At 28.1% G+C, this 25,529-nt stretch overlaps 11 protein-coding genes across 11 annotated transcripts; 7 read left to right on the top strand and 4 right to left on the bottom strand.

Moving 5' to 3' along the window:
- Positions 1-105: 105 nt before the first annotated feature.
- Phum_PHUM278090 (something about silencing protein sas10, putative) lies at positions 106-1,402 on the bottom strand (the record flags this gene model as incomplete). The annotated part of the gene is made up of 4 exons (XM_002426752.1): positions 106-225; positions 303-463; positions 556-817; positions 1,394-1,402. 4 exons carry the CDS (start codon positions 1,400-1,402, stop codon positions 106-108), a joined length of 552 nt encoding a protein of 183 aa, XP_002426797.1.
- A 1,024-nt stretch (positions 1,403-2,426) lies between these two features.
- Phum_PHUM278100 (beta-1,3-galactosyltransferase, putative) lies at positions 2,427-3,557 on the top strand (the record flags this gene model as incomplete). Its single annotated transcript, XM_002426753.1, has 2 exons — positions 2,427-3,145; positions 3,221-3,557. The coding sequence occupies 2 exons, from the start codon at positions 2,427-2,429 to the stop codon at positions 3,555-3,557; spliced, it is 1,056 nt and encodes a 351-aa protein (XP_002426798.1).
- A 442-nt stretch (positions 3,558-3,999) lies between these two features.
- On the bottom strand, positions 4,000-4,902 carry Phum_PHUM278110 (coiled-coil domain-containing protein, putative; the record flags this gene model as incomplete). The annotated part of the gene is made up of 4 exons (XM_002426754.1): positions 4,000-4,281; positions 4,360-4,631; positions 4,753-4,800; positions 4,878-4,902. The coding sequence occupies 4 exons, from the start codon at positions 4,900-4,902 to the stop codon at positions 4,000-4,002; spliced, it is 627 nt and encodes a 208-aa protein (XP_002426799.1).
- Positions 4,903-5,688: 786 nt separating this feature from the next.
- On the top strand, positions 5,689-6,606 carry Phum_PHUM278120 (uncharacterized protein; the record flags this gene model as incomplete). The annotated part of the gene is made up of 5 exons (XM_002426755.1): positions 5,689-5,756; positions 5,882-6,053; positions 6,131-6,298; positions 6,375-6,494; positions 6,589-6,606. The coding sequence occupies 5 exons, from the start codon at positions 5,689-5,691 to the stop codon at positions 6,604-6,606; spliced, it is 546 nt and encodes a 181-aa protein (XP_002426800.1).
- Positions 6,607-6,610: 4 nt separating this feature from the next.
- Phum_PHUM278130 (uncharacterized protein) lies at positions 6,611-6,987 on the top strand (the record flags this gene model as incomplete). Its single annotated transcript, XM_002426756.1, has 3 exons — positions 6,611-6,718; positions 6,803-6,950; positions 6,977-6,987. 3 exons carry the CDS (start codon positions 6,611-6,613, stop codon positions 6,985-6,987), a joined length of 267 nt encoding a protein of 88 aa, XP_002426801.1.
- Positions 6,988-7,113: 126 nt separating this feature from the next.
- Positions 7,114-7,938, bottom strand: Phum_PHUM278140 (uncharacterized protein; the record flags this gene model as incomplete). Its single annotated transcript, XM_002426757.1, has 3 exons — positions 7,114-7,366; positions 7,439-7,589; positions 7,665-7,938. The coding sequence occupies 3 exons, from the start codon at positions 7,936-7,938 to the stop codon at positions 7,114-7,116; spliced, it is 678 nt and encodes a 225-aa protein (XP_002426802.1).
- Positions 7,939-9,229: 1,291 nt separating this feature from the next.
- Phum_PHUM278150 (Alanyl-tRNA synthetase, putative) lies at positions 9,230-13,062 on the top strand (the record flags this gene model as incomplete). Its single annotated transcript, XM_002426758.1, has 12 exons — positions 9,230-9,373; positions 9,464-9,652; positions 9,733-9,878; positions 9,946-10,137; positions 10,221-10,365; positions 10,444-10,589; positions 10,661-11,045; positions 11,134-11,287; positions 11,364-11,788; positions 11,873-12,126; positions 12,217-12,757; positions 12,832-13,062. The coding sequence occupies 12 exons, from the start codon at positions 9,230-9,232 to the stop codon at positions 13,060-13,062; spliced, it is 2,952 nt and encodes a 983-aa protein (XP_002426803.1).
- Positions 13,063-13,298: 236 nt separating this feature from the next.
- Positions 13,299-14,387, top strand: Phum_PHUM278160 (elongation factor 1-gamma, putative; the record flags this gene model as incomplete). The annotated part of the gene is made up of 1 exon (XM_002426759.1): positions 13,299-14,387. One exon carries the CDS (start codon positions 13,299-13,301, stop codon positions 14,385-14,387), a length of 1,089 nt encoding a protein of 362 aa, XP_002426804.1.
- A 118-nt stretch (positions 14,388-14,505) lies between these two features.
- On the bottom strand, positions 14,506-18,175 carry Phum_PHUM278170 (uncharacterized protein; the record flags this gene model as incomplete). Its single annotated transcript, XM_002426760.1, has 12 exons — positions 14,506-14,643; positions 14,718-14,950; positions 15,046-15,184; positions 15,258-15,479; positions 15,548-15,664; positions 15,742-15,888; positions 15,982-16,029; positions 16,214-16,802; positions 16,914-17,570; positions 17,592-17,727; positions 17,869-18,061; positions 18,167-18,175. The coding sequence occupies 12 exons, from the start codon at positions 18,173-18,175 to the stop codon at positions 14,506-14,508; spliced, it is 2,628 nt and encodes an 875-aa protein (XP_002426805.1).
- A 42-nt stretch (positions 18,176-18,217) lies between these two features.
- Positions 18,218-18,933, top strand: Phum_PHUM278180 (uncharacterized protein; the record flags this gene model as incomplete). Its single annotated transcript, XM_002426761.1, has 3 exons — positions 18,218-18,287; positions 18,362-18,669; positions 18,748-18,933. 3 exons carry the CDS (start codon positions 18,218-18,220, stop codon positions 18,931-18,933), a joined length of 564 nt encoding a protein of 187 aa, XP_002426806.1.
- A 911-nt stretch (positions 18,934-19,844) lies between these two features.
- Positions 19,845-25,199, top strand: Phum_PHUM278190 (Exportin-5, putative; the record flags this gene model as incomplete). Its single annotated transcript, XM_002426762.1, has 20 exons — positions 19,845-19,970; positions 20,058-20,210; positions 20,286-20,504; positions 20,594-20,755; positions 20,846-21,142; positions 21,317-21,410; positions 21,567-21,727; positions 21,849-21,989; positions 22,061-22,204; positions 22,288-22,493; positions 22,576-22,920; positions 22,996-23,127; positions 23,199-23,388; positions 23,458-23,721; positions 23,806-23,929; positions 24,000-24,231; positions 24,313-24,411; positions 24,502-24,689; positions 24,775-24,965; positions 25,059-25,199. The coding sequence occupies 20 exons, from the start codon at positions 19,845-19,847 to the stop codon at positions 25,197-25,199; spliced, it is 3,609 nt and encodes a 1,202-aa protein (XP_002426807.1).
- Positions 25,200-25,529: the final 330 nt, after the last annotated feature.

Genomic DNA, 25,529 nt, shown 5'->3' on the forward strand with positions numbered 1-25,529 from the left:
TTTTAGCTCTTTCCATTGTTTCTTTTCCCTTTGCTCTACCGTATCTTCTAAATCTAATGTTAAAAAATTTTTTTTTAACGTTATACATTTTTTTTTTTTTCGGTTTTAAACTTTCAAAAACCTACCGAACGGTACCGATGATAATTTTGGAGGAACGTATTTTTTCTCCCCTCCTTTTTTCTTTGGTTTCTCTTCTCCAGAATCATCTTCAGAACTTTCGTTGTCCTGAAAAAAAATGGAGAATGATTTATTATTACTCATTAGATTTTTTTTTTAACTCGACCATCTCGATCAAATCATACTTTTATTAACATATTGTCCGGATTGGCTTTATAATTTGTCGGATCATTTTCAGATGTTGCTCCCGTTACAGCTGCTTTAACTAATTTATCAACCTGATATTTTAATTTTTGATCTATGGGTCTTGTTTTTTCTAATACAGTTCTAATTTCTACCAATCGATCTGTAACAAAAAGCCGAAAATTTTCCATTACTCGATTCTATTTTTTTTTTAGTAAATAATTATAAGTTGTTGTCGATGCGTATTAATATTACCTATGGCTGGATCAGCTTCTATCGGTTCTCCAGTGCATTTTCTCAATACGACATATGTCAAATTAATGAGATAGCTTAATAGCATGTGATATTTAACTTCTAAAAAACTAAGACCTTTGGCTGTGGATAATTCACCTCTTTTAACTCTATCTAACATATCATCAACTAAATGTGCTACTTGAACTGCATTATCATTCATTTCTTTAAGAAGTTCCAAAGCATATGAAAAATCTTTTTGTATTAAATTATCAACATCATCAGCCTGAAACAAAAAAAAAAAAGAAGAGATATTTAAAGTTTTATTTTTAAGTTAGGTAGTTAAATTATGTGACAGAAACAAAATTTTATGTAAAAAAAAAGAAAAATGAGGGGAAATAGAGGGGAAATTTTTTGCAAGTGGGTGGTAATTTTTCCACTCCACACCACCCTTTTAAAGTCCAAGACAAGTTTTAAAAAAAAAAAATATTTTTTAAATAAAAAAAAAAAAAAGTGACAAACAAAAAAAAAAATTTATAAAAGTTTTAAAAATAAAACAAACACGTATAAATAATATAAACGTGTTTAAAAAAAGGCAATTAAAAAGAGGGAAAAAAAAATCATTTAAGACCAACCCATGAATAAAAGGCTACGTATGTGTGTACATCAAATTTAATGTTCGATTCGGAATGTTTAGCATATGGGCACACGTGATTTTTTAAAAATTTTTTTTTTTTTCCAGAAAAAAAAGGGAAAAAAACTGATTGATTGAGCTAAAAAAATGGGTAGCCTGGAGCATGGGAAACTTAATGTCAATCGATAAAATTTTTAATTTACGCTCGAGAAAAATTAAAAAACTTACCGCCACCATGATTTTATTTATATTTCAAATTATTTATAAACAATATTACAATTATTCGACTAACGTACATGGATTTATAATAAAAATATATATTTAAAACTTAAAATAAAAACTGCATGACAAGCGCCATTGGTTTTTTTCATAGAGTCTTCACTTAAAAAATATTAAAATCTTAAAGGCTGTGAAGTCATAGAATAACAAAAGGTCGTCGGTTATTTTCACGAGTAAGGACAGTTATCGAGTCCTATCCTTATAAACCCTCCTTTTTATTTTTTTTATAATTTTTTCTATTAGACATAATTATTATTATTATGTTGTCACGAATTTAACTTTATGTTGATGAGAAAAAAGCGGGAAAAATTGATTTTCTACTTGGTGAACCTTTTTCGAAAATTTTTTACACTTAATTTTCATTTGATAATAAATGGTAAAACTACCACCACTTTGATTTTTTAAATTTTTTTTTAGTACTGAAAATTTACTTTGATTCGTCATCTTTTTTGCGTTTGTCAAACCTATTACGGTTAAATAACACAAATTTCAATTTATTTAATTCAATTATTATTATTTATGGTAAAATCATAACTTTTATTATAAGGTTTAAGGTTTAAGGTTTTTTAGTTAAAAATTTTTCTTTTCAGGTATCAATTAAAAAATTATCAGAGAGAAAAATCATGATTAATAAAAATCATGATTTGAAAATTTGGAGAAAATTGTGATTTGTTTAAAGTAAACGAATTCTTATTAATGGTACGAAAACGAAATTATTATTTAAAGTATTTTTCTTACTTCTCGAATTTTTATTTAATCATATATTTTATTTTAGTTATCATCATGTGTCGAAAATAATGTTAACCTTCAGGACTCAAAGTTTGTTTTATTAAAATGTAACTTAATAATTATAAAATGAACAAAAGTGCCTCTGAAAAAGGAAAAAGGTAAGCTTGTACATGTAAGAGACAAATTTTTGTTAAACTGGAGTTAAAATTAATTTTCATTAAATACATTTCAGATAAATCAATATTTTTCAATCATGATGATGCGTCTCAAATTGATGAAAATGTTTATGCCAGTGGATAAAAAATATTTAATAGGAGGTATTGTAGTCGTTTTTTTATTAGATTTTTTAGGACTCTTTTCAAAAATTTTCGAAAAAGATTATCTCACAAATTTTAATTATCCCTACGATGTAAATGTAACCTTACTTGTTGACAAATTAGAAAAAGGTTTGATCCCTGATGTAAGGCCCATAAACACATACAATTTTGATTATGTAATTTCGAATGGAAAAAAATGTACGGATGGAAATAGACCGAGACTTGTTTACATGGTAAAATCGAGTATTGATCATTTCGATAGGAGGGAAACAATAAGGAGAACATGGGGTTTCGAAAATAGATTTTCAGATGTTAAAATTTACACTTTGTTCATATTGGGTAGTACCTCAGATAAAAATTTAATGAATATGGTCATGGGGGAGAGTGTAAAATATGGAGATATAATTCAATTAAATTTTATCGATTCGTATTATAACAATACGATAAAAACGATGAGTGGAATTAAATGGATTACTGAATTTTGTCCCAAATCGAGATTTTACTTTTTCAGCGATGATGACATGTATGTCAGTACGAAAAATGTATTAAGATTTTTAAGAAATCCTACAAAATACCCCGATTATCTTAATTTCCCCTCCCTCAAGTCCGAAAATCATAAAAGTGTTAAAAAGAAAAAGTTTGGGAATGAAATTAGGTACGTTGTAAATTATGATCTACCTGAAAATATCACACTTTATACAGGTTATGTATTTATTTCGTCTCCCCACAGGCATAAAATGGGTAAATGGTATGTTTCCCTTAAAGAATATCCATATAATTCATGGCCTCCCTACGTCACGGCAGGATCTTATATTTTGTCAAAAAATGCTCTTTTTAAATTATACTATGGTAGTTTTTACACGAAACATTTTAAATTTGACGATATATATTTGGGCATTGTGGCGCAAAAGGTTGGAATCCAATTATTTCACTCTGATAATTTTTATTTTTATAAAAAAAATTATAATTTGTATAGTTACAAGTATGTGATTGCATCTCACGGGTATGATAATGTTAAGGAATTGGAAAAGGTTTGGAATGAACAAAAAGAAGCAGGGAATGCATAGTTGAAATTAATTTCAAAATCCCACTTATTAAAATAATCATTTTATTTCCAAATAATAATAATAATAATAATTTAATTTTTTTCCGATAAAAATATTTTTTTTAAATTCTTTAAATTTACAACATGATCACTTTGGATGTGAAAGGGATGATATTTTTAATTAATGATTTTTTCAATTGTTTTTCACCCCCTTCCCCCCCACAATTTATACAAACGTTTTGTATCGAATGAAATTTGAAAATAATAATGATGATACATGATTAAAGAACTGATAAAGGGGAGCGATAATTGTTTTATTTATTGTAAATGAAATATATATATATTTTTATATTTATTTATCTAATTTAAAAAAAATTATCATTTATTTTTCTAATTTATTATTATTATTTGTTTTTGTATGAAGTAAGAAACAATTTTAATAGATAGATAGTTATTAAATTAAATTACATGAAATCATCCGAGTCGTAGCCATCGCCTTGATTCGATGTCATGTTTTCCGGTTTAAACAGCGTGCTATAACTTCGTAATTCTGCTTCTTTTTTCTTTCTCGCTTCCTCTTCTTTTTCTTTTTCTTTTTGCTTTCTAAGTAATTTTTTTCTCAATTCTCTTTCTTCTCTATCTCTCTGTTCTCTTTCGCTTCTAAAATCTGGATGTCCTTCTTTTTTAGTTTTATTTAACCTGTTGACTATTTCATTTATTCTTTCAGGTACTCTTATTCTCCTAACCTGTTTAATTAAGTAATACAAATAAGTTGTGGGGAATGAAGGACTTGTCAGTTGTTAATAATCATATTTAAAACATACTTCTTTGTCTTTAAAAAAAAAAACTTCTCCTACATCCATGCTGTCAGTCTTTTTCAGATTGCTCCACATTGTATAGACAACATCAATATCATTCATTTTATTTCCTTGAATGCTATTTGCTTTAACAAGTTGTGCAGCATCTTCAATGACTGCTTGCGGTACATCATCTATCGTTTGACCTGATTTTAATCTTAAGTAAACATGAGCAGATGAAACTTTATCAACGTGAAACCAAACATCTTCTGGCCATCCCCATTTAATCAGTTCTTCATCTAGAAAATGCAAGACAAAATTACAGATACCCAAATTAAATGATGACGTAATTGATTGATGAAATATTTAAGAGTCGATTATTCGAATCAAGAGCAATATATATATATACGCATAACTTACTTTCGTACTTGTCGAAACCCATGAAGAGCGTAAATGGTGGTGTAACCACTAAAACAATAAATGATAATAATAATTAACCAGAGACTTATAAGGACATTAAATAAAATTATAATTAAAAAACTTACCGTTGCTCGTAAAGTAATAAACCATGATGACGTAAAAAAAAAAAAAAAATAATGTTGTTAAATAAAAAAAAAAAAAACTATTCGACCACCATACCCTAATTGAACGATTAAAACGTGGAATTAAGGACACAATCAATGCGAAGGGAATATGTGATATGAAGAACGTGGGAGTAGAATAAAAATTTAAATAATTTTCGAACGTTCCGTTATTATTTTATTCATTTTAAATTATTACTTAATAAATTATTTGAAAAATTGCCAGTTACTTATTTAATTTAAAATTATATTTTTCCATTTACTTATTAATAAAAAAAGTGATTTTTTTTTTAAAAAAGAAAATATTATACGGATTCACATTTAAAAGCTATAAAAAATAGAAACGGAAAATTAAAAAAAATTTTTTCCTCCCCCTCCCCCCACCGTTAAATTCGGTTAAGAATCGTTTCAAGAATTTAGTTTTTTATTTTGTTTAAACTTTTAAATGTTTTTATCGATACTTTGGTTGCTAAAAGAAATATTTTACACATATTTCATATCTTTTCGTTCACAATAACTTCAGTTTAAATATTTTGTGAAAAAATGGTGTAAATGTTTATGGAAAACTAGAATAAATTGTTTTTTTTTGTTTTATATCAATTTTGTAAAAAAATCATTCCTTATAATTGATAAAGTTTCAAAAACAAATGCCAATAATAATAATAATAATAATAACAAAATAAAATTAAAAACAATTTTTTTAATTTGTAATATTAGAATTTTTTTTTTTATATATATATATATAAATAATTAATTTATTGATGACGTTTTAAAAATGGCTTCAGTAGCTCATTTTTTAAAAGATGCTGAAAATATAATTGATGAAATATCCAAACGAATTTCGTATGTAACATATTTATTTATTTTCATAGGTATTCATAATTAAACAAAATGGATTTATTTTTAAAATAAATTTTATTATTTTTTTTTTTTTTTTGTTACAAATTGTTATAAATTTGTTTTTTCAGACTTGCAGAAAAATATTCGGTTAAATATTATGTAAATGCAAGAATAATTCAAAAACATTTTCGTGGTTACATTGAAAGAAAACATATTAAATTGGTTAATGAAAAAGCAACATGCATACAAAAAAATTGGCGTGCATTTTTGGGAAGAAATTTATACAGGGTTCTATTAAAGGTGTCACAATTAATTTTCTTTTTCTCTCTCTCTCTTAATGTTTTTTTTTACTTCAACTTTCTCCAAAATCGTTTTAGAAAAAGTTTCACGAAATGTGTTGGGCTTATTATTATGCAATGGCAACAGTGATACAGAAAAACTGGAGAGGATATTGGACTCGTTCAGGCATTTTTAGTTTTGTTCGTTTAAGGTCTTGGCTTTCTTTTGTAGCACAACAAAATAAAAATTTCAAATGTTTGGCTCAGGTAGTACGACAAACTAAATTAAAATATTTGAATTTATTTTGAAATAATTATTTTATATAATTTTGTGTGTGTTTAGGCCAGTCAAAATAAGAATAATGCAATCGAAATGAAACAAAGAGAAGTCGAAGCCAAAGAATGGATTGTTTACATATTGTTTAAACTTCATCATTTACTTAGAACTCATCAACTTAGTGGAGTTTACAGTTTGCCCAACACGACGTAAATATTTTAATTATTATTATTATTATTACCTTTTTCCCCTAATTGTCATCAATGATAAACTTTTACAGGGAATTATCGGAGATTGAAAAAATGCTTAAGGCTTTAAAATATAGAGACTTTATGGTATTTTACAATGCTTACATGGAAGATGTCAGACAGGAAAAAGCCAAAGAATTACCTCCTTATATTTTTCAACATGTAATCATAATTTAATCAAATATCAAAATAAGGTAAGATGTACATATTTTTTTAATTTTCTTATTCCATGATTATATCAAACAGTGCAAAATGGTGTCACATTTTGAAAAAGAGTATCATGAGTATAAGAAAATGAACAAATTTGCCGGTGATTATGGGGATGGGATAAAAACAAAATTTGATATGGAGGTGAGGGAAAGAATTAGGAATAATGTCGAGGAAAAAGATGAAAGTAAATTTTGTCTATGTAATATTCAGTTTACGAATGATCAAAATTATAAAAAAAATTAAATAATTAATAAAAACTTTCATAATAATAATAAAATTTTAATTAATTTTTTTTTTTTTTTGATATTTTTAATGAAACGAGTAAAACTTTTGTCGGAAATTAAATTTTATGTAATAGGATGACCATTTATATTTCTAATATCTTGAACGATTACCTTTGGTATTATTTTGAATTCTTTTAACGATTTAACAGCACCGCTTAATTTAACAAGCATGCATTGATCTGATAGAAAATGTCTTCTTTTGCAAATATAAAACCATAATTTATCTAAAGAATTCATCTTATCCTCATCTACACTGTTAAAAGCATCAAAATTTAATGAAGATTTGTTTCGAAGAATTACATCGATCAATGAATTCCTAACAAAAAAAAATTATTTTTTTTTTTTTAAGCCCAGCTTTTTATCATTTTTTTAAAATAAACATACTTACCATTGAATATTACTTAAATTAAGCATTTTCTTTACAAGATCAGCACTATTAATGGTGATTATTGTCGTTTCTGCACTTCCTTCTTTACATATTTTACCATCGGCTGATCCGCATAAATTACCATAATCATTAATCCATAATTTTAAAGATCCTAATAAAAAGTATACATTTTAGTTAAATAAGAGTGAGTATTGCAATTAATTTTAAAAAAAAAAAAGAAACTAACCAAAAGATCCTGGTGTCACTATTCCCCATAATAATTTATCATCACAATAATGTGAAACGTCATGCAATTCAACTCTTTCTCCCCAATCTTTATTTAAAACTTTTTCCCAACTAATGTCATTCACACCTGGGTTTTTCTTCGTTTGTTCAAAATTATCATCAGGACTATTACTATTTTTTAATTGAGTATCTTCGTTTTCTATTGTTTTATATTTTTGACACCTGCCATTGTCGTCTTTATTTAAATTATAAGGCGGAATCCAATTTCCAATCATGCCTTCTCCTCTCAAAGTGCTATGATATTTATAATTGTGATTATCACTAAATACTACTTTTTCATTTACATTTCTAGAAACAATTTCGACATTTTCTCTTGGAGGATACCAATTATTCCAAAATTCAAGATTATCACTCTCATCGTCAGAGCTAGATGAGCTCATTTAAAAAAAAAAAGTAAAATTGAAAATTAAATAAAATAAAAATCCCCTATTAATAATAATGATAGTAAAACTTATTTGACCGCGGTTAAACTATTCTAAAACCACGTTTGTAACGTTTAAAACGTTAATTAATTTCGCCGGATAATTTATTCTTTATTTTCATCAATAATATTTACCAGGTACTTATTTTTAATAACAAATTTATAAAATATTTCATAATAATAATAATAATAATAATAATACGTAAAAGAAATATATTATATATTTTTTCTTATTTATTTAAATTTTCCGAATCTATAATAAGATGGATAATATCATGATCTGACATTTTTATAAATTTTTGCGTAACGCTTAATGAAATTTTATATAATTCAATTTTAAACTTAAAAATTTGTGAATGATTTCTTTTATTTGTTTCCCTACGAAATTTTGAATACTGTTATAAAATAATTTTTAAAAGAAAAATGATTTTCGGTTAAATGTCCGTAAAAAATAAATTTTTTTGTAATGTTAGCTTGCAATATAATATTCCAGGTGCAATTTTTGGCATATCGAACACTTTTTAACCTGTAAAGGAAACAACATTAAGGGAAAAAGGTTTGCTTGTGTTTTTTTTTAAAATAAAATTTTTGTTTTTAAATTTTAATTTCCGATCGTATAAAATATAAATAACGAGTTTAAACCATAGAGAACTAGAGCAAGGGTTTTTGCCTAAGGCTGAGTGTCAGTAGTCAGTAATTCTTTAGTGAGTATCATAAGGTACTTTCAAGGAAAACATTGACAATTTTTTTTTTATTAAAAAGTTTTTAAAAGTTTTTTTTTTTTTAACATATGGTTCATCAGTTTGAAAATTCTAAATTTATAATTTTTTAGTGTAATTTAAAATTTAAAATCGGGTAATTTTTTTTTTTTTTTTTTTTTTCAAAAAATTCCACGTTGTTTTGATTTCATAATAAAAAGTAATTTTATTTTTAAAACCATATGCTGTCAGGAAAAATAATTTAATTTTATTTATTACTTTTTTTTTTTTTTTTAATAATAAATGGTTCATAAAATTTTTTTTAAAGTGACGTGGATTAATAATACAATTTAATAATAATAACATATTATTATTTTAGCTTTCAAAATGCCACCACTAAGTTCTAAAGAAGTTAGACAAACTTTCATAGATTTTTTTATTAAAAAAAAACAACATCAATATGTTCATTCATCATCTACCATACCTCTTGATGATCCTACATTATTATTTGCCAATGCTGGAATGAATCAGGTTCATCTTTTTGAAATAATTCATCTACAATTTTCTTTAAAAAATTTTTATTAATCGAAAAAAAAAAAAATTAACTCGATATTTTTTCAGTTTAAGCCCATTTTTTTGGGTACAGCTGATCCAAATAGTGATATGGCAAAATGGGTAAGAGTTGTAAATACTCAAAAATGTATAAGAGCTGGAGGAAAGCACAATGATTTGGATGATGTAGGAAAAGATGTTTATCATCATACATTTTTCGAAATGTTGGGTAATTGGTCATTCGGAGACTACTTTAAGGTAGTAAAAAATTTTTATTTTTTTGTTTATTAAATAAAAATTAATTTTATTTTTCAATTAATTCAACTTTTCTTTTTTAGAAAGAAATTTGTGCTTGGGCTTGGGAATTGTTAACCACTGTCTATCATATTTCACCCGACAGACTTTATGTTACTTACTTTGGCGGTGATTCTGCATCAGGTTTAGAGCCTGATAGTGAATGTAAAAAAATTTGGATCGACTTAGGGTATGTCACTTAAAAATTTCTTAATGGTTTTATTTCATTCACAAAATAATGTCATTTAAAAATTTAGGGTGCCAGAAAGCCATGTCTTACCTGGTAATATGAAAGACAATTTTTGGGAAATGGGGGAAACAGGACCATGTGGGCCATGTTCCGAACTTCATTATGATAGAATCGGAAACAGAAATGCATCACATTTGGTAAATCAAGATGATCCGGATGTTTTGGAAATTTGGAATTTGGTATTTATTCAGTTTAACAGGTAAAAAATTGTTTTTAAATTTTATTTTTTGTAAACAGTATAACAATTTTTTTCTAAAAAATTTCATATTTTTTAATTTATAGAGAAACAGATGGAAGCTTAAAGACTCTACCTAAAAGGCATATCGATTGTGGTATGGGATTTGAACGTTTGGTTTCCGTTATTCAAAATAAAAGATCAAATTATGATACTGATATATTCACACCACTTTTTGATGCTATTCAAAAGGTTTGTAGCCTTTCTCAATTTATTTTAAAAAATTAATTACATATTAATAATGATTTTTTTTTTTTTTTTAAATTTTAGGGAACAGGCTCACCTCCTTATAAGGGTAAAGTTGGAGCTGAAGATGTCGATGGAATTGATATGGCTTATCGAGTATTAGCAGATCATGCAAGAACTTTAACTATTGCTTTAGCTGATGGCGGCCGTCCTGATAATGTTGGAAGAGGGTAAGACATAAATCAAAAAATAAATAAAAACAATAATAATTTTGTTTTAATAATAATATTTTTTTTTTCAGTTATGTACTTCGAAGAATTTTGCGTAGAGCTATTCGTTATGGTACAGAAAAGCTCAACACGAAACCTAAATTTTTTTCAAGTTTGGTTAAAACTGTGTGTGATACATTAGGAGATACTTTTTCTGAAATAAGAAGAGATCCAGACACCATAATGGAAATAATTAACGAAGAAGAAGAACAATTTTTAAAGACGCTTTCACGTGGTAGAAATCTCTTGAATAGAACTATTGCCAAAATAGGGAAATCGAAAGTTTTGCCTGGAGATGTTGCATGGAGGCTTTACGATACCTACGGTTTTCCCGTTGATTTGACTCAACTTATGGCGGAGGAAAAAGGATTATCGGTTGACATGACCGGATATGAAGAAGCAAGAAAACAAGCTCAAGTAAATTTTAATTATTTTATATTTAACTAAATTACATCTAGAAGTTAAATTACATTTTTTTTTTTTTTTTTTTTTACAACTTTTGCAGTTGCTTTCTCAAGGAAAAGAGGGAAAAGTCGATGACGGGATAGCTTTGGATGTTCACGCTATCACCGAATTACAAAATTTGAAAATTCCTCCTACTGATGATTCTCCTAAATATAATTATAAAGCTAAACAACAAGATAAAAATGCGGAATATGGTAAATGTTAATTAAATTAATTAATTTAAATTATTGTAACAAAATAAAGTTTTTTAAACAAAATGTAACTTTTCAGAATTCCAGAAATGTGAAGCCAAAATTACAGCTATACGACACAAAAAGAAATTTGTCGACAGCATTAATTCCGGAGAAAAATGTGGAATTCTTTTGGATCGCACTTTATTTTATGCAGAACAAGGAGGTCAAATATTCGATGAGGGATACATGATTAAAAAAAATGACGAAAACGTAGAATTTAGCATTTACAATGTACAAGTAAAGGCCGGTTACGTACTTCATTTTGGAACGACAGAAGGGGTTTTCAAAAAAGGAGATACTGTTGTGTTACATTTAGATACCGCTCGTCGTCGATTGGTTATGAACAACCACACGGGAACTCATATTCTTAATTTTGCATTGAGGGAAGTTTTAGGAAGTGGGTGTGAACAAAAAGGTTCTCTCGTAGCTCCCGATAGGCTTCGATTTGATTTTACCAATAAGGTAACTATTAGGATGAAATAGATCACGAACACAAAAATGTAATAATTTTCATATTAAATATATGGAAAATTGATTTTTTTGTAGAGTGCAATGACACCTGATCAAATTAAAGCAGCCGAAGATTCAGTTAAACGAGTTATTGCTAAAAACTGTGAAGTTTTTGCTAAAAACACGCCATTGGCAGTTGCCAAAACAGTAAATGGAGTTCGTGCAATGTTCGACGAACATTATCCCGACCCAGTAAGAATCGTAAGTGTAGGAGCAGCCGTCGAAGATTTGGTAGCAAATCCTAGCAGCTCTTTGGGTATGTCGGTTCCAGCAGAGTTTTGCGGTGGCACGTAAGTTGATTCACATTTAGAATAATACTTCATTTTCCGATTTATTAAAAATCGATAATAATTTTTTTTTTTTTTTCATTTAAATTTTAGTCATCTTCATCGATCGGGTCACGTTGGCGATTTCGTCATTTCCTCCGAAGAAGCCATAGCGAAAGGAATTAGACGTATCGTTGCTTTAACCGGACCGGAAGCAAGCAAAGCTTTAAAAAAAGCAGCCATTCTTGAAAATGAAGTCAATGAAATAAAACAAAAAATGAACGATTCGTCTGCTCAAAAAATGATACCGAAAAAAATTATATCACTCACCGATGATATTTCACACGCCGTCATTCCGTATTGGAAAAAAGAAGAATTGAGAAATGCCCTGAAGGTTTTGAAGAAACAATTGGACGATAAAGAAAGAGCGAATAAAGCCGCTTTAGCTGCAGGCGTCGTGGAACAAGCTAAAAAAATAATCGAAGCAAACCTTAATAAACCTTTTATCGTGGCCGAAGTCAAAGCATTTTCGAACAATAAAGCCGTGGATACGGCTCTGAAACAAGTCAAAGCATTATCGCCAAATACGGCCGCCATGTTTTTCAGCGTCGATCCGGATGCAAATAAAATATTTTATTTAGCCTCCGTGCCAAAGGTACGTTGATTAAATTTTTTAATTAAATGTTTTAAAATTTGCCACCAAGTAAAACTTTTTTATCGCCATTATAGTCTGCCAACAGTCAAGGGTTGTCAGCTGGTGATTGGGTCAATCACGTATCACCATTATTAAAAGGAAAAGGTGGTGGAAAAGCAGAATCTGCTCAAGGTTCAGGTTCGAACTTTTCCGCTTTGAATGAAGCCATGGATGCAGCAAGAAAATTTGCATCTTCTAAACTAGGAGAAGGAAGTCAAGTCGTCGTCGGGACACCTTCTTCAGGTAAATTATTTATCTCTTTTTAAGCCTTCTTCTTTTCTTTTTCTTTTTTTTCCTTTTTCAAGGTTAAATTTAATAATTTTCTTCAGGTGAAAAAGTAAAAGTTCAATCGGGAAAAACTTTGTATTCCCCCCCCAATAATTTTCAAACATATCAGTGTCTTTTGGCGGCAAAATATTCGAACACCACCTTAAATTTCCAACCGACGACTAATTTAAGTGCCTTGAAAAATTTAAAAAGTGTTGCCAACCGTTTGCCGATAATGACGGATAATGATAATTTTACTTTATCCGGTAGCAACGCCATATCCTGGTACCTTTCAAACGAAAACCTGAAAAAATGTACTCACGGTGAAAAATGTCAAATTTTAAATTGGTTGTCATTTTCCGAATCGGAAATGATTCCTCTCGTGTACAATTGGGTCCTACCCATGACGGGCATCGATTTCGATTTGAAAAATATCAGGGAAGTCATCAAACGTTCGAAAGAGGAAACTCATTCGGTTTTGAAAAAATTAAACGACATTTTGTTATTGAAAACGTTTTTGGTCGGTGAAAGGATTTCGTTGGCCGACATTTCTATTTTTTCCACTCTTTTACCATTGTATCAAATAGTTCTCGATCCTAAACAAAGGAAACAATACGTAAATGTCAATCGATGGTTTAATACAATTTCCCAACAGTCGCACGTTCGAAACGTCATCGGGAAAATTAAATTATGCGAAGTCGAACCGAGTTACGTGGACAAAAACCTTTCGGGGAAAAGTAAAAAAGAAAGCGGGGAAGGAAAACAACAGGCGAACAAACAAAACAAGGAAAAGGTAGAGTCCGGGGATGCAGAGTCGGGGATCCCCCCGCAGGAATCGAAAGAAAAAGATCCATTTGCTAATTTTCCCAAAAGTCATTTCGATTTGGACGATTTCAAAAGATTTTATTCGAATAATTCGGAAGACAAATCAATTCCTTATCTTTGGGAAAAAATTGATTTGGATAATTATTCCATTTGGTTTTCCGAATACAAATACCCGGAAGAATTGAAACAAATTTTCATGAGTTGCAATTTGATAACGGGAATGTATCAGAGGCTGGAAAAAATGAGGAAAAATTCATTCGCGTCCGTTTGTCTTTTCGGTGAAAACAACGACAGTTCGATATCCGGGATATGGATTTGGAGAGGTCAAGATTTGATATTTTCACTGAGTCCCGATTGGCAAGTTGATTACGAATCGTATTCGTGGGAAAAATTAAATCCGAATGATGAAAAAACAAAATCCCTCGTCAAACAATATTTATCTTGGACGGGATGCGATGCAAAGGGAAGAAAATTCAGTCAAGGAAAAATTTTTAAATAATTTTTTTTTTTATTGTTAATGAGATTTAAAAAAAAAAGAAAAGTATTTATGAATCAAATCGAATTTACTTTATTTAATACAAATCCATTCAATGTCGTCTATTATTATTATCATAATTTTAACGGTTTTTTCTCTGATTTTCATCGTACATTTTTCTTATGTAATTTAAAAAATTTGATAAATTTAAACCGGTTTTAGCTGATATTGCAAATACGGGATAATCTTTCACTTTCGATTCGAAATCTTTTAAATTGTCCTACGACAAAAAAAAAAAACAAAAAATTATTATTATTATTTTTGTGCGTGTGCGCATGCGCGGTTTAAACTTACTCGAGCTTCCGGTAAATCGATTTTATTTCCGATTATGACGCGTGGTCTGTGACCGAGTTCGTTGCTAAATTTTAATATTTCGTATTGTAACATTTCGTATTGTTCGATTGGATTTTGTATGGATAGATCAATGACGAACAAGAGTCCTTGACATCTTTCTGCATGTTTTAAAAATTGTATCCCTAATCCTTCATTTTTATGAGATCCTTCGACTAAACCTGGAAGATCTGCGACTGTTTGGGGAGGGGGGGGGAAACAAAAAAAAACTTTGTTAATTTTCTCTCTCTTTCTCTCGAAGATTTTTTTATGGGTTTTTATTTTAACTCACTTCCTAATTGTTCGTGATCGCTGTATTGTACGATTCCGATGTGTGGTCTTAAAGTTGTGAAAGCGTATGGTGCCACTTTCGGTCTTGCTCTCGTTACTGCTCTTAACAGTGTGCTCTTACCGGCGTTAGGTACACCGACCTGAAAAAGAAACGTTAATCATTATTGTATCTCTTGAGCCGACTTACAAAAATATGGCGGTCATCAGACTTACCAAACCGAAATGCGCCATTGTTTTCATTTCGAGCGTATATTTAAAATTTTCTCCATCGGCTCCCAATTCGGCAACTTGTGGGCTTTGCATTGTTGACGATGCAAAATAATGATTTCCGTGTCCCCCCGATCCTCCTCTTGCCGCTATAAACATTGCATTTTCTTCGTCTAAATCTCCTACTATTATACCATTGCTATTTCTTATAACGGTTCCCACGGGCACCTGGATAAGGTATCAGTTCGTTACATGATTTTAAATGGTTTTTCTTACATGAATAATCAAATTCTCACCGTCACGAATTCGTGTTTGGCATTTTTTCCAAAACAATCTTTATTGAAACCTCTTTCACCGTTTTGAGCTTTTATAACTTTTGGTATCTTACTTAAATCTTTGATTTCCGAAGATGCCTACGGTATTCATTTCAAGTATTACTTAAACAGAATAAACTTTACTTAAACTAAAAACAGAAGAAATAAATACAAACTTTGAATATGACGTGACCACCATGACCGCCATCTCCTCCATCGGGTCCTGCTTTTTCATTCGCCCAAATTTGTAAAAATGATATGCAACCGTCACCACCTTTCCCTCCGAAGGTTTCAACGCTACAATAATCCAAAAAATATTTATCCTACAAAGGAAAAAAAAAAAAAACCTTTTAGCCCATTATTTTAATTGACAACGTAAAAAAATGAAAGAAAGAAAGAATTAAAACGGTTTTTACCGTGCTTGTAACTCCTTTAGGTTTTAGGGGTCTCACAGCAACGGCTACCTGACTATCATTATTTTGTCTGGAATAATTTCTTATGATAGGAGAAGACGATGAATAAAAACTTTTTTTACATGCCAATCTCGTAATTTTTATTATTTTTATCATTTTATTATACCACCGTCAAACTTAACTGAAATCGAAAGAAAAAAAAAATTGTTTTTTTTTGTTTTCATCCGACAAAAACGTTCGTTGCACATTCTAAAGCAGGACCGATTAATTTTGAATGAATTTTAATGGCGTGTTCTCTAAATAAAGGTTTATCAATTGATTTATACGTTATTCTGTAACATTTACTAAACCAATTATTTTTTTCCGATTTATATTCGCTTATTAATTTGACATTTTCAATTATTTCCCAACCGATTTTCCAAAACGTTTCGTATATTTTCTCAACGGAATATTTGTCTTCTTCCCCGTATCTTAACGTGATGTCGAATTCGTACGAATTTGGAAAAAGTATCAATTGCCTTAACGTAGGTTTTTCTTCTTCCACGACGATAACCTTATTCCCTTCGCTCCAAATTTCTCTCCAGGTTTTAATTTTAAATAAAATTTCGCACGTTTTATCCACATCCATGATACACATTTCATAATTTTTTTTATTTCCTTCTAATTCGTATAAGATTGCTGGAATGAATAACTCATTCGTTTTTTCAAATATAACGGTCGTTTCTGATTTTAATGACAAATCATTTCCCTCACAGTAGTTCCGACATATTTGTTTTGTTTTCCCAATGGACATTACAAACTCTTCTTTAAATATTTTTAATAACCTTTCAAAGTAGGTTTTTATTAATTTTATAATATCTTTTCCAACCACTACAAATTTAAATTTAATCGGTGGCATTTTAATGAAATCCTTTGACAATTCATTTATAAAATACATGAGTGGAAAGAAAATTATTTTATTGTCGAGATCACAATCGTTACAAAGTTTATTAATTAAATTTAAAATATCCATAATATTCGGATAAAATAATATTTCATTTTGATTCATCGAGTCTTTTTTTTCCAAATCGTAAGTAGGTAATTTATTTAATTGTTTAAAAATATCATCCGATGAGAAAGTAATAAAATTCGAATGAGTCGATTCCACAAATTTTTCAATATTTTCAAATAGAATATTTTTTAAATATGTAAAAGGTGAATTTTCGTTTTTCAACGGATTGTTAGCATACATTTCCGACAAAAAATACGAAACGCTAATATTTTCCTTTAAAGGAACTGAATTTAATTTATCCGATATCGTTTTGTCAGTTATAATTTCGTATGGTAATTTTTTTTTTATAAAATAATAAACCAAAGCTCCGTTTAAATTAAATTTAACATCTTGACTTCTGTAGCCAATGCAAGAATATTCTTTGAAATTGTTTCTGTTGAAAGGTTCGACTTTAATTAATACAAAACCTCCATGGGCAGAACATTCTGTTATTTGCCATGAATCACTCCATTTTCTCTGTGGCGATTCGATTGGGATTCCACCCTGACCTTTGCATAATGAAATTATGACAAAACCATCATTTTCAATTATTTTGCTAGAACTTGAAAAAAAATTTTTTAACAATTCTCTATTTAAATGTATTTTCATTTTACCTCCGATATGAGGAAAATTAAAAATAATTTTAGAAAATTTTTTATATTTAATATTTTCATTTTCATGTAATTTTGTAGCATCAACATTAAAATATATCGAAACATCTGAAATCAAATTAAATGTTTTATTAATAGATAATTTTTAATAGTTTTAAATTCACTTTTTTTTTAAATTAATGTAAATGCTACAAAATTTTTAACCTATTGAACTGAATAAAATTTTAATAATTAAAAAAAAAAACTTACTTTGAGACTTTAAATAATTAATATTATCTTGTTGCTGATTGTATGAAATATTATTTTCAAAACAAGTAGCCGTTAAAAATATTGGAAGTTTGTGTTTTAATAAATTAAGAGAAAAACTAAAATTTCCCTCTCCAACCAATAGTACAGTATCTCCTTTTGAAAACAAATCAAGTTTCATATTATTTATTTTATTCTAAAAAAAAAAAAAAGTAAAAAATTTAGTCGAAAAGAAATATTTTGATAAAAATGATCAAATAAAGAATTTTTTAATTTTTGAAATTTAAAATTGATTGCCAACATTATTCATTTTTTTTTTTTTTTTTAGAGTAAATGGTTGGTAAAATAAGTGATGAATAAAAACAAACAATCTTTTTTTCTTCCTCGTGTCAAACAAAATAATCAAACTTATGAATATTTAGGTAAACCATCACTTAATAGATTGCATTTTGAATGATCAATAAAAAAATATCAAAAAAAAAAATTAATCAATTAGGTTCAGATGGTCAACCACTTGAATCTAGGTACAATGCTTACAAAGACAAATGTGCTGAATTTAAAATGAAAGCGATTAGATATAAAAAAGAAAATATAAATTTAAAAACTTCTTTAGTACATCACACTGTAATCGGTTTTGAAAATTCCGATAAAATCGAAGAAGATATAATTAATGAAAGAAATGAACATTTGGAATTTTATAAAAAAATTTATAATGTAACAAATTTTAATCAGCCCTCAGAGTGCATGTATGAAAATTCAGATGGTTTGAATAAAAGAATAAGAATCATAAGAGAATTAAATGAAGTAAATTTTAATTTAGGTCATCGTTTATTTATTCTTTTTTTAAAAAAATTTCATAAGTAATAATTTTTTAATTTCTAGCCTCTACCATCACAAACGTTTTCTGATAACTTTGATAAAAAAACTCATTTATGGTTTACAAGGTATTGCAGCCTTGCAAGATTTATACAAGCTGCTAGAATGATTATTATTTTAAACAGATTAAAAAAGAATTTAAATATTCTTAGACATTTAAAACCGGGAGATATAGCTAAATATGAATTATAAAAAAAAATTAATTGAATAATACCCACAATTGGGGTATCGCCCCGATACGAATATTTTACCCTCATGTGAATGATATTTAAAATGTTATTTAAACGTAAACACTAATAAATATTTTACGTTCATTATTAAATGTTTAAATTTATGGCGAAATTAAAAATATGTGCGTTTAGCCCCTTTTTGAAATGTACGCAATTATACTTAGGTTTTAAGAGTGATAAAAATTAAAAAATTAATTAATAAAGCCTAATTACCTAAATAAAATGTTTGAAAGTTTAGCATTTGATATTTAAAATTTTTTAATTTTTAATAAATTATAATGCTTTTAAAATTTAAACAGGTTAGTTTGTTTTTTTTCTAAAAAGCTTAAGAAACTTTCGTGACTCAAAACACGTTGTATTGCAAATTTAAAACTTTTCAAATAAAGTTCGTCTTGTTGCATTTGCTTGAAAAAAGACTGTTCAAAATGCTTTTGGTGTAATTTTAATTTCTTTTTATTTTTACTAATAATTACTTAAATTTTACTAATCGTTTAAACATTACTAAAAAATTTTTTATACTTTACACTAATTACAGAGTTTGTTTTAACTTTTATACCTATTAATTTTAATACATTTGATAATTTTTGTTTAACCGGTATTTAAGTTGTTTAAAACCAAGTTATCATGTTATTTATTTTTTAATTAAGTAAAGAGAATAAATAATTATAAAATTTATTCTTTTAATATTTCTTTTTAAAAAAATATTTTACGGGTTGCAGTTTTTTATAAATTTCTCATACGTACAATTTTAAAATAATTGTAATAAAATTTTGTAAATTACAATGTGCTGACAAGAAAAATTCGGACAGGAAATACAAAACATTTTTAAATTCATTTTTGTTAATTAAATAATAATTATCAAATTGTATAAGGATGGCTACTCCAGAAATGATTGACCAAATAACAGGAGAGCTTATTAGAGCATTAGAAATTACTATGAATCCTGTCGCAGAACAATCTGCTAGACAGGAAGCATATACTGCATATGAAAATTTTAAGGTAATTTACTGAATTTATTTTACAATTTGAATTATTTTTTACTTTTAACTCTGTTCATTAATTAAAAAAAATTTTTTTTTACTTCAGGATAATTCTCCTTATGCACCCCAAGTTGGTTTGTATTTAGTTCAACTAAACACTCCTCATGGGTACATTGTGCATTTTGGTTTACAACTAATGGAGCATTGCGTTAAATTCAGATGGAATCAAATATCGCAACCTGAAAAAATCTTTATTAAGGTTATTGCAGAAAAATTTTTGTCAAATAGTTTCAAATTATAATTATTTTATTGTTAAAAATTATTTATTTTACAGGAAAACACAATGAGGCTCTTGATGGATGGAAAACAAAAAGAAACATATGTAAAAGATGGTCTTTCTAGAATAATTGTTGAAATGATTAAAAGGGAATGGCCACAGCAATGGCCTTCATTATTGACTGAACTAAATGTTGCTAGTTTACAAGGACCAACTCAATCTGAAATTGTTTTGTTAATTTTTTTAAGACTGTGTGAAGATGTTGCAGTTTTACAAGTTAGCACCAGCCTTTAAAAAAAAATTTTTTTTTTAACATAATAATAAAAACTAGCAGCTTTTTTAATTTTAAAATTATTATTTTTCAGACTTTAGAATCTACTCAAAGAAGAAGAGATATTTATCAAGCTTTAACTACCAACATGCAAGATATATTTTCTTTTTTAATACAAATAATTACTTGCCATATTGATTTATTTAAATCAATCGGAAACTTAGAGGCTGGGAATCAGCATTTTAGAGTTGTTCAAGTAAATAAAATTTATTTTAAACTATACAAAAGTATAAAAAATTTTTTAAAAATTTCTTTTTTTTTAAATAGAATTTATAACTTTTTGTAGACTGGTTTGACAACTTTATCCAGTTTCTTAGAATGGGCAAGTTATACACATTTCACAAATAATGATAATGCTTTACTTAAAATACTTTGTGCTCTTTTAGAAGATGAGCATTTTCAAATTAATGCTGTCGATTGTTTACTTCAAGTCGTTTCAAGGAAAGGAAATCCTGAAGAAAAAAAATTTTTTATCGAATGGTTCGATCTTAAAGTTCTTCAATTTATGTTGGATGCTGCCAATAAAGTTAGCACAAAAAGTTTAAACGAAAACAATTATTTATTTTTAAAAAAACTTATTCAGGTAGGAATTTTATTAATTTTATAAGTGTAGCATGAACACTTCTTCATTTTAAGCTTTAACCTATTTAAACATTTTACTTAGGCTGAACTCTTTAATATTACTTTCATTACTCTAAAGTTGATTATGCTATTTATAATAATATACCTTTTGATTTTATTACATTTTACTATTTAGGTATTAACTGGATTAGGAACTTATTTTACTGCATTATGCGGAAAAGAAGATTTTGTTTCATTTACTCGTTCAGAATATTTAAATACTTACCTTAGTAAGCATTAAACAGTTTTATTTTTTCCTATAGCTCAAGAACTTTTTTTTTGTATTTTTAATAATAATTAAAATTTTAATTTAAAATTATATGATTTGTGTAAAAAAGTCTAAAGGGATAAGGAATTAGATTGTATTCGTTTTTGATGAATTTTAGATATAATGCTGACATTTTTTCGACATCCAAGTTTAACCATCATCAGTTACACAATTTCAACTTGGTCTAGTTTTTTTAAAAATCCAGTCATAAGTCAAGATCCTGTTTTTAAAAAGTATATTCCAGAATTATTCGAGACTGCTGCTCCGAAAATAATAAGGGTAATAATAAAATTGTGATGTTGATAAAAGCAAAATATTTTATTTTAAATACTTAAAGTAAGCAATGTGAAAAAATTTGAGAAAGAGTGAAGAATTATTTACAGAAATAATTTTTTTTCAGGTATTTTACCCAACTTCTAGAAATCCAATTAATGATCAGGACACTACGGCTCTTCTTGATTTCGACAGTGAGGAAGAATTTAATGCTTTTTTTTTCAAAACCAGAACTGATCTTTTAGAAATATTTAGAAAAGCAACGGATGTAAGTAATATTAAGTAAAGTGAACCTTTTTTTAAATTTTACTCATTTTACTTTCTTTTTTTTTGTTTTAGATTGCACCTTTTGTTACTTTTTCATATGTGGAAAAATGGTTTCGATCTGTTTTGCAAAAATCTGTCATTCAACTTTCTTCTGATAAAACAAATTTTTGTACATACACATCTCCTTTATATTTGCAATGGGATGGATTAGTTAATGTAAAACAAATTTTTTTTTTTTTTTTTTTAAATGAGATAGAATATTTATTTATGAATTAAGACATTTTTTTTTTTTATTTTAGACGTTGGATCGGGTTTTAAATCGTTTAGTACATATTGAAAGTCATTCACGACCGAGCGTTTTCTCTGGTTTGGAACTCTTGGAACTTTGTTTAAATTTCAATCCACTGGATCCCCTTATATTGTCTGAATTATTATCTTGCATATCTGCATTATTTGTTTTTCTTTCTATGGCAACGGCAGAACAAAGCGTTAGCATTTTACCTAGGTTATACATTTACTTATTATGGAATAACTTTTTGAATTCATTAATATATTCAAATAGTAACGTATAATTTTTTATTATTTAGGGTTTTAGATAAAATTTTTGCTGCATCCGTTTTCTTACTACCGGGACAAACGATTGAAAATCGTTCTCGGGCGGTGAAAAACGTGAGAAGGCACGCGGGTGCTTTATTAGTCAAAATCGGTCAGAGGTATCCGCTTTTATTATTACCATTGTTTGATCAAATAAATACCACGGTTCAAGCAATCATTAGGGATCCACAACTCTCCAAGATGGAACAAGTAACCATTCAAGAAGCACTTCTTCTCATATGTAATCATTTTTACGATTACAATAAACAATCTCAATTTGTTGGGGAACTCATGAAACCCGGGATAGATATGTGGTTTGAAATGGAGAATGCTTTCAGGTAAATTTTTTTCAACTTTCCTCACACATAAATTATATAATTTGCACTTATTTTAAACAAATTTGTAAATTACAGATCGGCTTCTGATTTTATGGCTTTGGTCGGTCTGGATAAACCTCCGGTAGAGCCTAGTCAAGAAGATATAAATGGGAAAAATCGATCTCACCTACTGTTTTGTCTTCATTTATTTTTTTCGGTTTTGCTCAGGTGAAAAGAGTAAATAAATTTTTTTTTGGATTAAAATCAAAATGGAGTCGCATTATTTTATGAAATTTCAGGAGTACGTGGCCTGAAGATCCAGATCGTGCTGCTAGGGGTGGATTTGTCGTCGATAGAACAAGCACCGGAAATCCGATATACAGAAATCCTGCGACGCCACATATTATACCAATTTTACCAAATGTTTTGTCTTTGGTCAAAGTTTTGAATGCATTATGGGCACCTGATACTTTGTCGCGTATATCCGAGGTAAGATTTCCTCTCGATTTCGCACCCAAGCAAACTCTTTCATTTTTACTTTATGTATTTTTATTTTAGGGTTATAAAGATGCTTTTCAAATGTCGGAAAATGAAAAGGCTAATCTTTTGAGTTTGGTTCCTCAAAGCAACGTTCAATCGGATCAACTGGACGCGGGAATTAAAGTTCAAAGTCCATTGGATAGAATGCAACAATTTTTAGAAACCGTACATTCGAATTCGTACCTTTTTTTAGGAACCATCGGTCCGAGTTTAGGAAAAGATTTTTATCAAATCCCTCAATTGGGACTAGCTTTAATAAATAGTTTGTTCAGTAATTTAGAGGTGAATATCGTTCATGTGGAATTTATATCATCCTCACAATAATGATAATAAATCATTTTTTTTTTTTTTTTTTTTTTTTTGTAGTTTGTTCCCGATTTTAAATTGAGAGCCGTGATAAGAACATTTTTTAAAAGTTTTATACCGTCGTGTCCGAAAGTGTGTTACAAAGACGTCCTACTTCCCGTTCTCAGTATTTTTATGCCTTACAGTAAGTGTTGTAGAATAAATAAAAAAAATTATTCGATTTCTCTCAATTTTAAGCCAAATTTTTTTTGTAGTGCTAACCAGGTTAACAAAAAAATGGGAACACATTTCGCAATTACGACAGGAATCTACGAATTCGGAAGAAAGTTCCGATGCACAGGAAGTGGTAGATGAAAAGCTCACTCACATTATCACAAAAGAATATTCCGACGTGATAAACATATGCTTGGTCGGTGGAAATAGCGACAGCGTTTTAGACAGTGATGCCATGGAACAGGATGACTTGACGGAATCCTCGGGTCAAAGGTTACAAACAATATCGGTTTAATATGTCGTCGCCATTGATTACCTTAAAATAAATTTTTTTTTTTTTTGTTAATTTTTTAGAAACGTAAATCAAGCTTTTGCGGAAACCGTTAGCGAGTTGGGTTTGATGCTCATTCGAAATGAAAGTACTCAACACGTAATTATCATCACTCTCTTAAGGTTCGTACAAAATCAATTTTTTTTTTCAGGCATTTTCCAAAAATTTACCGCTTTTGAGAATTGTGTTAACGAATGTTTTTTATTTTAAAGATTTATTTCTTGGAGTGACGGTTGTGCTATTTACAAAGCTCCCGTTTTACTTCATTGCGTTTTACGTCAACTTTCAAACGATGGAATTTTAAACGAAGAAATTGCAAATCACGTCATGACGACCGTTTTGCAAGCTTTGCAAATTCAAGGTCATCAGGAAGCCATGCAAGGATTGTTATTGACTTTAGGTTAGAATATTTATTTTATATTTAAAAATAAAATGCAAAATTTATTAATTTTGAAAATGATTTTATTAAATTTTTTTTTTTTCAGGTGCTCAACTTTACGAATTACTCAGACCGAAATTTCCCTCAATAGTCAAGATATTAATGCAAATTCCAAATGTGAATCAACAGGATTTACAAAAATTTGATGAGAAAATAATTTTATCAAGTCAAAATTTCAAAACGAGTTACAAATTAGATAAATCAACGAAAGATCTTTTTAAAAAGATTACACATCCGGTATGTTTTGTTCGTTTTTCTTTTTTTTTTTTTTTTTTTTTTTTTGGTGTCCTACAGATTATTTTAATTGTTTTTATTTTTTTTTTTTTCTAGCTCATTGGGCGAAATATCAGTCAGTTGTTTAAAAAAGAAATTAAAATAATGGATTTGCCAAAATTAAATTTACCAAAAAAAGGAACTAAAGAAAAAGTGGATTTTAATTACGGTCAGGAATTAAATAAATTGCTGTCATAAAAGCAAATCAAATTTATATTTTAATTCTTTTTACCTAAGGATTTATGAAAATTTATTATTATTTTCGTCGACCGAAATTAAATTTTGGATATTTTTAGAAATTATTTTGTGTAAATAAGGATTGAAAGGAAGGAAATAAATTGCCAAAAAAAAAAAATAATCAAAAAAATGAAATTTCAATTTTTATATTTTAAAGTAAAATATAAATTATAAATTGAATGCTTTAAAAGAATAATTACATTTAAAAACTAAGCAAACATTTAAAATTTTTTTATTACCTTCATTATTTATTAACGACATCAAAAGTTTTTTTTTTTTTTCACTTAATAA

Source organism: Pediculus humanus, genomic scaffold, assembly GCF_000006295.1.
Source record: "Pediculus humanus corporis 1103172107659 genomic scaffold, whole genome shotgun sequence".
NCBI classification, from domain to species: Eukaryota; Metazoa; Arthropoda; class Insecta; order Psocodea; family Pediculidae; genus Pediculus; species Pediculus humanus.